Raw genomic sequence first — 13399 nt, 5'->3', positions numbered from 1 at the left:
AACCTGTCACCAAAACTGTTTTAGAAAGGACCAGAAGTAAACAGGTTATGCTGATTTGCTGGCAATTTGAGTTCGATCATTCACTCGATTCTATGATGAAATATGTTTCACAGAACGGCTAATATCATTTTACATAAATTTTGCAATTCTTTTTCTAAGAGAAAGTGTATAATTTAAATGGCATATTCAGTTTAATTTTGTTGATGTAATTGAATAACTTGTCATTTTTTACAGACGGGTGCTGGTGTTGTTATATCCAATAACTTTGCTCAGATATATGTTATTTCATCCATAAATTTCATATTTTATTTTATAGTTTGTTCGATCTTCTCCTAGATAACAATGGCCAAAGGACTATAATAGTTGTTGTTGTTGGGGGAAATCATATAACATCACCCACCAACTTATAACTACTGAAAGGTATTCTCTTGTTTAGAATCCCGTGGTGGCTCTGAAAAGGGCCGTTCCCTTCCGTAGTCAACAAAGATGCAACTTCTTCATGCTGCGCTGACATAAATCATTTCTGATCAGTGGTTCATGGTCCAGAGCTACTTTTAAACTGGATCGCTTGGGTGGCCTAACTGTTTTTAGCGTCCTCCCCTTATTTAAGAGGTCGCGGGTTCGAACCCCGGCCTAGTTATACCAAAGACTTATAAATATGGTACTAACAGCTGCCTCGCTTGGCGCTAAGCATTAAGAGGTTAGTGTATGAACTGATCGGCCTGGTGTCAGGATAATGTGACCGAGTAGGACATGATGATACATGTCTGCGACATGATGCCCTGGTGCTAGAGATCACTATAAACTGCCACACTGTAGATATGTAGCGATGTGACTGGAAAATTGTTATTGCTACCTTTAATTCCTATTCTCTCTCTCTCTCTCTCTCTCTCTCTCTCACACACACACACACACATACGCACACACACTTTTAGACTACAGTATCTCTCGTTATAAGTGAACTATTTTGCCACGTTCTAATTTTAGATTATTATTTTCTTCTTTCATTTTGGTGGATATATATGAGTTTGATGTAGGCATCTTTGATATTGGGTTAAAGGAAATTGTTTATTCCTTAGAAGATGAGCATTATGGCGGTTTTAGGACAATGTGCCCCCAAAATCCAATTTATATATCACTGAAGAAATTTTGTTAAATATTCATAGAAAAGTACAGGTTTGTTTTCAAAATCAGATTTTTAAAAATAATCTACTTTACTTACGAATTTGACCGATTCGGTGGCCTAAGTGGTTAGAACGTCCGCCTCGGATGCGGGAGGTCGCGGGTTCGATCCAAGGCCTAGTCATACCACAGACTTATAAAAATGGTAATTGCAGCCGCCTCGCTTGGCGCTCAGGATTAAGAGGTTAGTATCAGGGCTGGTCGGCCTGGTGTCAGGATAATGTGACTGGGTGGGACATGATGCTACATGTCTGCCCCAGGTTAGACATCACTATAAACTGGCACACTGCAGAAATCTTAGCGACATGACTCAAATTGTCAAAGCTACATTAAGAGTCCAACACACACACAACACACACACATACACACACACACACAGAGTTATAATCTGTTTTAAACAAACTCTCAAATTGTTTGGCCCCTCCATAGTTTCTCGGTCACCTTTTGCACCTCCTCGATAAGGCTGCTACTGGCTGGCTGTGTGCAGTTTCGCGACAGTGTACAGTGTCTTAATAATGCATTATTGCTGTTCTGGAAGTGAAATGTATGACCCACTGCGTATGTGTGTGTGTGTGTGTGTGTGTGTGTGTGATTTGGATTTTTAACGTAGGTTTAACATTTTTTCCGTCATATCGCAGTGTGACAGTTTATAGTGATGTCTATCACTGGGGCATCATGCTGCAGACATTTAGCACGATGTCTCAACTAGTCACATTATCCTGACACCAGGCCGACCATTCCTAACACTAACCTCATAATGCTGAGCGTCAAGCGAGGCAGCTGTTTGTACCATTTTTGTAAGTCTTTGGTATGACTCAGCCGGGGATCGAACCCACGACCTTCCACATCCGAGGCGGACGCTCTATCCACTAGGCCACCGAAGCGGTTATGACCCACTGCAAAAATTCGTCTGTAACGTTCTCACTGGACCAACGTTTGTCCGCTACGGCGCTTCATACACGTTGTTTTGTATACATCCCAGCCTCTCAAAATTAGTCCAGATTTATTTAATTCAATCTGAGATTATTTTGCATCGCAAGAATTTCAAACGTCACTGATTGGGCTTTTGTTTGAATACGATAATCATTGAAATACAAAAATAACAGTTATATAAATTTGCAAAAAATATGGAATGATGAAGAATCAATTGTTTTACAACAACCAGGTCAAGAAAAGAGGAAACGTTACATGAAAACGCTGACCGTCAGCAGTCAACAAAACGAGTCAGGGGAAACATTAACTTCGAAAACTCTGTGTGTGTGTTAAATCCTAACTGATCTTAAGGAAACGAAGAGTGTTATATGACTTGTCTTTGGCAACATCCAAGAGGAAAAGCCCTGAATCGCAAGTAAGCATAAAACCATCGGCGACAGACAGTCCGAGTTTAGTCCTACAGATAAGACCTTGACGCTGATATTTGTTTTGGGCGTCGCCTAACTAACAGCGCTGTGTAGTGTGTTTTGATGTCGACTAACATCGTAAAGAAAGTCAAATTTTCAGGAATATTTCACACAACTGGCAACGAAAATAATGGCGCTTTTCTACAAAGTAAAGTCATAATGTTTTAGTCAGACTTCACTTACTCTGATGTCTTTTCTCCAATAAATTCAAATTGAAAGCGATGAAAGCCGGGAATGCCGAAATCGCGTTAAGTTGAAATATTATTCTTTAATGAAACGAATAAAATATATTATTCCTATTGGGGCTGTAAAGTAACGTTTCGTTTCGATCAAGAAATACATCCGCCACATGAACTTACTTAAACATACGTCGGCATACCCCGACTATGTCGCATTGCAACAAATTCAAATGTATGTCAATGGAACATGAAAATGCGTCCATTTCCTACTGTCATATTTTCATTCCGCCTGGATAAAGACAGCACAAGTACATTAATTACATATAAATTAGTGGAAGAGTGTCGATATATGTTGCCAAATGTGTGAGATATTCCTGAAACTTTGACTACTCATTCCGATGTCATCGACATCGGAACACGCTATACAAGGCCGTTATTTGGATAGTAAGACATAGCACTTAAACAAAACCAACATGTGCTATGTCTTGCATTGTAGGACTAAGTCCGGGTTTCCTCTGACCCTTGCCAGCACATTTTTTATATTTGGAAAAGTTATGTTGGGGTGTAAGGATCAATGTCCTAATATAACAAATGGGGTGGTAAGGGTCAGAGGAAATTCGGACTATGACAGCCACAACAGCAACAAACAACAAGGACGACGACGACAGCGCAGGTTGGACTCAGAAAAGGAACATGACAGTGACAGTTAATAAAAGAGAATCCATGGATATTTTTTTGTTTTGTTACCATTTTCAAAAGTCCATTTTCAGAATTGACCATATACCTCAGAAAAGCGATACCAATCATTCATTGCCAATAACTGTTATGTATACTTGATTTAATTTATATCTGATTTAATTGTTTGTATGTTTTAAAATCTTTTTATTTTTTTAATTTCATTATATGTCAAAATAATGTAGTTCTGTTTACTAGGAACTCGATACTTTTTCCAGAAAATAGTTTGATCTTGACTGTTCATTTTTGTAAACACATAAGGCTAACCTGGTTCCCGACCTTAATTCAAAACTAGTATCAGTCACGTCAACAAGTTGTTCTTTTTTAAATTTATTTTTATTGTGGTAATAATAAGGTTGAGATGAAGCTGTGTTGGTTATTTGACCCTCGACTTGTAAATATATTTTAGTGAAGTAAACAACTTTTTAAATTGTATTCTTTGAGTAAAATGATTGGTTCTTGTCAGGGTTATGATGAGAGTACGTGATGTAAACATGATCACGTGACCATTATCCGGGTATCTGTTGTACGCAGTATTCAAGTTTTAAACCATTGTGTCATTTTGGGAATTACATTTTAATGTTTATTCAAATTATCTGGATTCTAACAGATTAATTTGTTTCTCTGGAAATATTTTGAGTACTCATGCAGAATTCTTAAACAAAGACATTTCTTACAAATTTTATTCGGATTTCCAAAACCGGAGTGTTATTTCTTGTGTTTCTACAAGGAACTGTAGACTTCAACACAGCAGAGGACACAGCATAAGTCATCGCCTTCCATCTTGGATTCTTCGTCGGGACTCGAACTTCAATTCATTAGAACATTTCAGTATTAGGACTTCTTAAATTTTATTCATGGATTATTCTTGGATTATTTTTGGATTTGATTCTGAAAACCGTAACTTCTTTTTCTTTTCTTAATTTTTACAGTATTTTTCCGGGGATATAAATAATTTGTTAAATTTTTCAAAGCTTGTTGTTTTCACTCTTTCTTGTGTTGCTGTTTATTCGAGTCTAAACACGTAACATAAGAAAACAAAAAGAAGGAGCTAAGTACCTAATTTAACAAAGCTCATTTGTTACTTGTTTCTTTATTTTCCCCTGCACCTGCTTTTCTTGTTCTTGTTCCAGAAACTCCTCCATTTCATTTTCCACAGTCTCCTTCGTCTGCTTTTTTACGTTCTCGACATTCTGATCAGTTGCGTACTAAGGGTAAATGGCACCAAGGGCGACAATGAAGGCCCAAAGGGGTTTAGCGCCCCATGACCTCTGGCGCCAGGGGCAACAGCTCCGTCCCCCCCCCCCAACTCTACTGAGTCTGAAGACCAATGTCCTTGCATGTGACACACATAAATATTCATAATTATTCTTGTCTCAGGAGCAGGTTTCATCGTTCTTGATAAGAGTGGTAACTTTTCTTTAACGTTCGGGACATTCTGGTGCCGGTGCCCAATCTCTCGACATATGGAGCAAGGATTTACACTTTTTTCTTCGAGTTGTTTTGAGTTTCCACGCGTCTTGCTTGATGAGTGTATGTGTGTGTGTGTGTGTGTGAGAGAGAGAGAGAGAGATGGTTTCGTTTGCTTTTGGTGTTTTACGGCACAGCAACACAACTAGGTTATTCTGTGCCGAGACAACTGGACAACTGGACAAAATTATCTTGCAACGACTGATGTGGAAATAAACGCTACATTTGTAGTTTTCAAACTAAGCAAGCCTGGTCGATGTAATAAAATGCGTACAGGAGACTAATATTATGATATTTAAATGTTTTCTTCCCTCTTGAAAATCCCTTGTGCTTTTTCGAGCACACTTAATCTCATTTATTTGTTCAAAAATGACATTGGATTGGGTTTGTTGGTCTGAACCCAAGGATGATGACATCGCATCATTGCCAAGGAAATGAGTTGGCATTGCTTCGGATCATAGGACATGTGAAACTGTGATGCACCCTAAAACTTAGCAGAAGATGAATCACTTCCAGAGGTTCTAAGACTTTATGGACGCGTCGTTTTAAATCAAAAGGATACGCAAGCATCATGCCCTCCTCTCCACGAAAAATGGTATTTAATCTGAAATCTTTGATTACAGAGTTATAAACCTGAACATGCAGATATTCCGTTTGTCTGTGTAAATGTTTGTAGTGATCATTAACAGTGTATGAAAATATAGACTATATCAATCACAAATAATATCCATTAAAATATCTTGTTTTGATTTTGTACAGGTATATTTTAGCATTTTTGTGTTTTGAACTTCCACAAACTGTTCTGAATTCAGTATATGCCTACATAGTTCCCTGGTGTACTGAGTGCTACCAATTTATTGTAGTTGTTACTAATATACACTGCATTTGTTACTGGGAATGATTTTAAAACTTCGTGTTGTGTTTCAGACATTCACCATCGATCCTCTCTTCGTTGTCATCGTTGGTTGTCACTCCCTATTTGACCTTCCTCCCACAGACTTTTAAGTTTAAAGTCATCATAATTGAAAACAAATTGTTCTTTTAATTTATCGGAAATTCATAATAGTCATCAATACCAACATTCTATCACAAGACCAAAAGTATAGAGCATTCTGAATGAATTCCAATGGTGTTCCAAATGAATTACAGTGGTATTCCAAATGAATTCCAATGGTTCCAAATGAATTCCAATGGTATGGATAGATTACCATTGTTATTCTCATCTTGACTGGTTAGATAGACGTCTTTCTAATGGAACCCTTCATTTGTCATTTAACTGCGCATTTGTAGAGAGCATTATGAGAGTCTCCCTCAGCGAGAACTTCTTTTGTAATATAACTGTATATGTGTAAAGGATACATTCAAGCCACGAAGAGCTGTACCAAAGTCACAGGTTCCAACTATTAATATTTTTCTTGTCAACTTTTATTCTTTGTTGTAACGATTGTACTTCTGGTAAATAGTTCGCAAATATCTTACTCTTTCGGTTTCTTCCCTTCCTTTGCCTATTGATTTTAATTTTTCTTTCTCCTGTAGCTGTAAAAAAAATCTGATTCATTTTTTTTCTCTTTATATTTGTTGCACTTGATAATTAAAATAAATTTATCATGGTAGATTGTATTGTTTCTAATCGCTCTGCTTATCGTGTCGTCAATACTCTTAAGTGTACTGATGGCAGATGACACTATTTCATCATGTTTAAAACTTTATTTTCAATCAGTTTTTCCTTAATGGCTTTGCAACAAATTCTAACACTGCTGGGCCAAAGCCACTCAAAGCCGAAGGTAGAGCAACACCGGCAGTTATTCCTACAGCACGTAATCCAGCTGTTACTATTTCCTTACCATCTTAAGCTGCAGCCATGATAATTAGGATGAATTTCATTTGATTTAATTATAACACTTCTGTTGTGTTGGATATCTCTGACCAAATCTTTGTTTAATCTCGTTAATATTTTTGCGAAGCCCACCGCCACTGACGAATTAAGACTGTTACCTATTGATAGTGTAGGATATAAAGGAAGTGCACTTGGTGCCTTTCTACTAATTTATCTGGTAATAAAAGTTATGATATTTATATGTAGGAAAGACCAACTTTAGATTGTTTAATTATAACTCATTTCAGTTACGTTGAATGTGTTGTGCTTTGCACTGGCTGACGCTTCGCGTCTGCGTGGATCTTCGTTCATCTGCTCTGTCGCTCCGCCATTTTATGTTATTAGTGGCATTGTAACTCTGGTGCATGTCTTTGAAACGATGTAGGATTCTCTGGTTTGTTTTTAAAAATAGAAATATAATTTTCCTTCGAACATAGAAGTATTCATTCTCTTTCAGAGATGACACGCTATTGATCCGTATATAAAACCTATGGTATTTACAGAGTAGAATTAATTTTCGGTAAATGGATATTGTTATCAGGTAGTCAGTTGCAAACAGGCCAAAAGTGCATTAATATCAGCCAGTCACTTGCAAAATGACTTAAAACCTGTCATAATGAGCGTGCAATGTTTTCAATAACTAATTTTGATGGAATCAAATTGTGGACATTGGTAGCAGTGTCAAAACCATGCTGTCTGCTACCTAATGCGCAGAGTTTATTGTTCCATTATAAATTGTCTTGATAATTATTTTTATTTCAGTCGACATATGTCTCCAGGTAAAAGCTAAAACAAAAGAAAAATGTAAGCATTTAGCAATGTAAATTTTAATTTTACCTTTCTTTACATTCCATGTTTGATTGTCGACCAATTGACAGCTTAAACAAATTCTTCAAAAACTCTTTGTGAATCACCACAAGAGCAAGTGTAAGTCTTACATGATAAAGAGAGTTGTTAGTGTATTTTTGTGTGCCTCAACGGTTATATATGTAAGTCAAAACACCATGTTATTTATTGCCCGATAAAAATTAAAACATCTCTGGTATGGCTGAACGTTTCCTAGTCTCTGATGTTTCATGTTCTTGATGTGCTTTGCTGGATTGTTTCTTGCTAAACCCACATTTTTTGCACCTGGACGTTGACGACTTTACTAAGAAACATCTTTACTTTTGGACCAAATAAACGAGATACCTGACGCAGTTAAACACCAATCATATTAAGTATTTTGTTTGAACTTAGCGAACAAGTATCATTTCCCTCGTTTGTTATGTTTTATACTGTACTTGTGCTTTCTTCAAACTTTGCAGTATTGCTTTTGAATTTCCAGAGAACGTTTTCCAAGTTGTCTTCCAAGTTTAACTCCAACTGGATCTTTTGGCATTTGTGAAGAATCTTTTTCAGTGATTTTGCTAACCTTAACGTGTTCTTTGCCTTCGTTCTCTTTCATTTTATAAAGGAAAACTGGAGAGTTAACTCGACATGATTTTACCCCTTGTATATGCTGATTCTGTACAGATATTCAGCTACTTAAAACGATTAGTTGCAAGATGATTTTCCACGTTTATTTTCAATAGCGACGAATAATTTCAAAATCGGATTGGGTAAATAAAATCGATGGATTTCAGGACATAATTAAAGGAAAAAGAAAAAGACATGTCTTAATTTTGCAGAACTAGTATCTTCTTTATTAATCAGGTCAATTCAATAGAGGAAAAACAAGCTAGAAAATGGAGAAATGAATACAACGATAATTGAATGTTTGGACACATGAATAATTTGGAATTGTTTTCTTTGGTACGTCGGCACTGATAGTAACGTTCAACTCAGTTTAAAAGAGTCAACGGTATTCCATAAATTGTTTCATCGATTCAGTCACAAATGCCAACCAATCCAGTTGGAGTTATACTTGGAAGACAATGGGTGAGTCCGTTTGTATTTGCAGCAAAATATATTCACAGCCAATTGACTCCCCTATAATTGCTACAGGATTCATCTGAACAACATAATTATGTTTGAACGGTAAAAGGTGTCTGCATTTTGGTGAAAATTGTCATATTTTTAATTTTTTAAAATTATTTTCTTGGGTCAAAAAGTGCTACTTAAAAATTGTTAGCATTTTGTCCAGAACACAGAATAGTTAAAGGATATTTGTGAAGGCTCGTGTATTTCCAGATAAAATCGAAAATACTGATGGTAAAAGTTCTAGTCTTGTGTATTTCCAGATAAAAGGGAAAATACTGATGGTAAAAGTTCTAGTCTTGTGTATTTCCAGATAAAAGTGAAAATACTGATGGTAAAAGTGTTAGTCTTGTGTATTTCCAGATAAAAGGGAAAATACTGATGGTAAAAGTTCTAGTCTTATGTAGTTTTACACGTTGTGGATATTACCATTCTTACATCCCTGTTATTCAGCTGGAGACTAAACGTGTTATCATCACGTTTAAATTCCTGTTTGTAATTGAAACAGCTTTACTTCAAATATATATATATATATATATATATATATATATATATATATATATATATATATATATATATATATATATATATTTGAAATGCCCGTAAAGTTACTACTTTGTGCACGTGTTTCCGTTTTTGTTGTTCTTAATTTTACCGTCTTAAACACCCACTACCATCAACGCCTCCCTCTCTGGAATAAAGTATTAATTTTGTACGACCTTATGATTACCTTTCAAGATTCCTATTTCATAACATACTGAATCTGAATTGCTATTTTGTCCACGATGCAATAATTTTGCATTATATAAGGAACAATGTGAATGTTGTATTCTTTATTTGTAACAAATTGATCAGACACTGATGAGCAATTGTCAAAAATGTTAAACAATATTAGGATTAATCATACCAATATTAGGATTAGGATTAATCATTAAGATTAGGATTAATCATACCAATATTAGGATTAGGATTAATCATTAGGATTAGGATTAATCATACCAATATTAGGATTAGGATTGATCATTAGGATTAGGATTAATCATACCAATATTAGGATTAGGATTAATCATTAGGATTAGGATTAATCATATCAATATGTTTTCAGTAACATTTGATAGCAGATATAGTACTATCCAACTACATTCTGAAATAACATTAATTGTAAGATTTGAATCCAGTTTTATAATCCGACGTTTCTAAAAATTAACATATGGTTTATTTATTTTAAACTTAATTCACAAGAAGCAGAAGCTATGGCTCTGTGGAAAACAAATTTCGAGAAAGTAAAGCCATTCTTACAGACAAAGTTAGATGCCACAAAAATAGTGCTACTTACGTGGATACTTAATCAGAAGCTGATATTTCTCTTGCGGAATCGAAAATAAAGCTTCATAGAATGAATAGTAAAATTGTCAACTTATGCTGCCAGTAAAGCAGATCTGTGCCTCAAGAACAATACCAAGGGAATATCATGAATACAATCAGTCCCTTCGGGCCAGTAATACCAAGGGAATATCATGAATACAATCAGTCCCTTCGGGCCAGTAATACCAAGGGAATATCATGAATACAATCAGTCCCTTCGGGCCAGTAATACCAAGGGAATATCATGAATACAATCAGTCCCTTCGGGCCAGTAATACCAAGGGAATATCATGAATACAATCAGTCCCTTCGGGCCAGTAATACCAAGGGAATATCATGAATACAATCAGTCCCTTCGGGCCAGTAAATCTACGAAAGAAAAATTTTCCGCTCCCAATAAATATTTTATTTAATTTACTACACTCTAAGGCAGTGAAAACAATCATTGACATGATAATAAGTACTGTTAATTTTATATATGTCTACAAATGTTGACCCACGGCTTCATCTTTTTTTTTCAAACTGACCATAATACAGCGTGCTTGTTGTTCTCCATGACAGTATTGATGTAAGGAAATGTGCTGTTTGTTTGCTTAATTCTCCGGAATAATAGCTTTTGCCACGCAGATTTCTCTTTTCAGATGCTACAATTAAATTTGTCTAGCATGTTTATAAATTTTCTGACGGTAAAAATGCTAAATTCTGATATCTCCTTTTATTAGAATGCCCTCCAACCCCCACCCCACCCCACCCAAAAAAACATACACACACAAAGAACAAATAATTGTTTTAAAAAAGATAGACTGCAACTCAATCAAAGTAGAAACATTTTATTTCACAATGGATGCTTGGTAACAAATGCTTCCATTAAAAAATTTTAAAATCCACGAAAACATTTCGCTACCGATATCATAAAACGCGAAAGCGTGTAGTTAGCACCTATTATCTTTCAACCCTCTATAAGATAATTTAGTTCGAAATTACCAGTATAAGGTACAAAGTCTTTTCTGCTTAACAGTAAAATGGCTTCATTCACTGTCATTAAGTTCTTCTTTTCTCCAGTTGTTTTTTTCCCTTGATACACATCCAGTCCTGATTTGGTGGAATGTTAAAATTGTTACATTGTTACTATTATGTCTTATAAATATTTAATTTGGTAAATCTATTTTATAACTATTTAGGAAGGTAAATATACTTTATAACTATTTAAAATTGGTAAATGTATTTTACAATATATTTTATATTCAGACAGGAGTAAAATATGAAGGCTGTAGACAGCTTCTAGTAACACTGAACATGAAGGCCGTAAACAGATTAATCTAACTCCGATGTTTATTAAGTACCAGTGCGAAATCACACTAGCAGTTGATGCCATCCACACTGAACACGAAGGCCGTAAACAGATTAATCTAACTCCGATGTTTATTAAGTACCAGTGTGAAATCACACTAGCAGTTGATGCCATCCACACTGAACATGAAGGCCGTAAACAAATTAATCTAACTCCGATGTTTATTAAGTACCAGTGCGAAATCACACTAGCAGTTGATGCCATCCACACTGAACATGAAGGCCGTAAACAGATTAATCTAACTCCGATGTTTATTAAGTACCAGTGCGAAATCACACTAGCAGTTGATGCCATCCACACTGAACATGAAGGCCGTAAACAGATTAATCTAACTCCGATGTTTATTAAGTACCAGTGCGAAATCACACTAGCAGTTGATGCCATCCACACTGAACATGAAGGCCGTAAACAGATTAATCTAACTCCGATGTTTATTAAGTACCAGTGCGAAATCACACTAGCAGTTGATGCCATCCACACTGAACATGAAGGCCGTAAACAGATTAATCTAACTCCGATGTTTATTAAGTACCAGTGCGAAATCACACTAGCAGTTGATGCCATCCACACTGAACATGAAGGCCGTAAACAGATTAATCTAACTCCGATGTTTATTAAGTACCAGTGCGAAATCACACTAGCAGTTGATGCCATCCACACTGAACATGAAGGCCGTAAACAGATTAATCTAACTCCGATGTTTATTAAGTACCAGTGTGAAATCACACTAGCAGTTGATGCCATCCACACTGAACATGAAGGCCGTAAACAGATTAATCTAACTCCGATGTTTATTAAGTACCAGTGCGAAATCACACTAGCAGTTGATGCCATCCACACTGAACATGAAGGCCGTAAACAGATTAATCTAACTCCGATGTTTATTAAGTACCAGTGCGAAATCACACTAGCAGTTGATGCCATCCACACTGAACATGAAGGCCGTAAACAGATTAATCTAACTCATATGTTTATTAAGTACCAGTGCGAAATCACACTAACAGTTGATGCCATCCACACTGAACATGAAGGCCGTAAACAGATTAATCTAACTCCGATGTTTATTAAGTACCAGTGCGAAATCACACTAGCAGTTGATGCCATCCACACTGAACATGAAGGCCGTAAACAGATTAATCTAACTCCGATGTTTATTAAGTACCAGTGCGAAATCACACTAGCAGTTGATGCCATCCACACTGAACATGAAGGCCGTAAACAGATTAATCTAACTCCGATGTTTATTAAGTACCAGTGCGAAATCACACTAGCAGTTGATGCCATCCACACTGAACATGAAGGCCGTAAACAGATTAATCTAACTCCGATGTTTATTAAGTACCAGTGCGAAATCACACTAGCAGTTGATGCCATCCACACTGAACATGAAGGCCGTAAACAGATTAATCTAACTCCGATGTTTATTAAGTACCAGTGCGAAATCACACTAGCAGTTGATGCCATCCACACTGCCAAATTTAGCTGATTTCTGGCAGAATCTCCTATAACAGTGTAATCAATATATGTTCATTGATTCGTCAGTCATAGTTTAAAGCGTAATTAACACAAATGTTTAATTGTATGTATGTACAATAGTTTCGTTGAGTGTAGTCAATTTTTTTCTTCTCTTTATGTGTACAATGCCCGGGTCAACAATATTGTTCAACATGGCACCTGGACATATATAAGATGCTGTACTTCTAACTTAAAAAATAATAACACAACCCCCCCCCCCGGAAAAAAAAAACAAAAAAAAACCAACTTAAATTCCATTTCATTAGCTGGAACAGGGAAACCTTTCGGACGTGTTAAATGAGCATCTCAAAGGCTTTGTATTTTCTACCAAACATTGTTCCTTATTATCCGGACCAATTCAGACTTT

The 13399-nt window shown here is 36.1% G+C and overlaps 1 protein-coding gene across 1 annotated transcript; it reads left to right on the top strand.

Annotated features, from left to right (window-relative positions):
• Nucleotides 1-2363: 2363 nt before the first annotated feature.
• Nucleotides 2364-13003, top strand: LOC149801219 (uncharacterized). The gene is made up of 2 exons (XM_089956780.1): nt 2364-2530; nt 11415-13003. The coding sequence occupies exon 2, from the start codon at nt 11495-11497 to the stop codon at nt 13001-13003; it is 1509 nt and encodes a 502-aa protein (XP_089812906.1). The 5' UTR covers nt 2364-2530; nt 11415-11494.
• The last annotated feature ends 396 nt before the right edge of the window (nt 13004-13399 follow it).

This window comes from Sinohyriopsis cumingii, chromosome 4 (assembly GCF_028554795.1).
Source record: "Sinohyriopsis cumingii isolate HCF-2022 chromosome 4, ASM2855479v2, whole genome shotgun sequence".
NCBI classification, from domain to species: Eukaryota; Metazoa; Mollusca; class Bivalvia; order Unionida; family Unionidae; genus Sinohyriopsis; species Sinohyriopsis cumingii.
The sequence above is the reverse complement of the archived record's forward strand: the minus strand, read 5'-3'. Positions and strand labels throughout refer to the sequence as shown.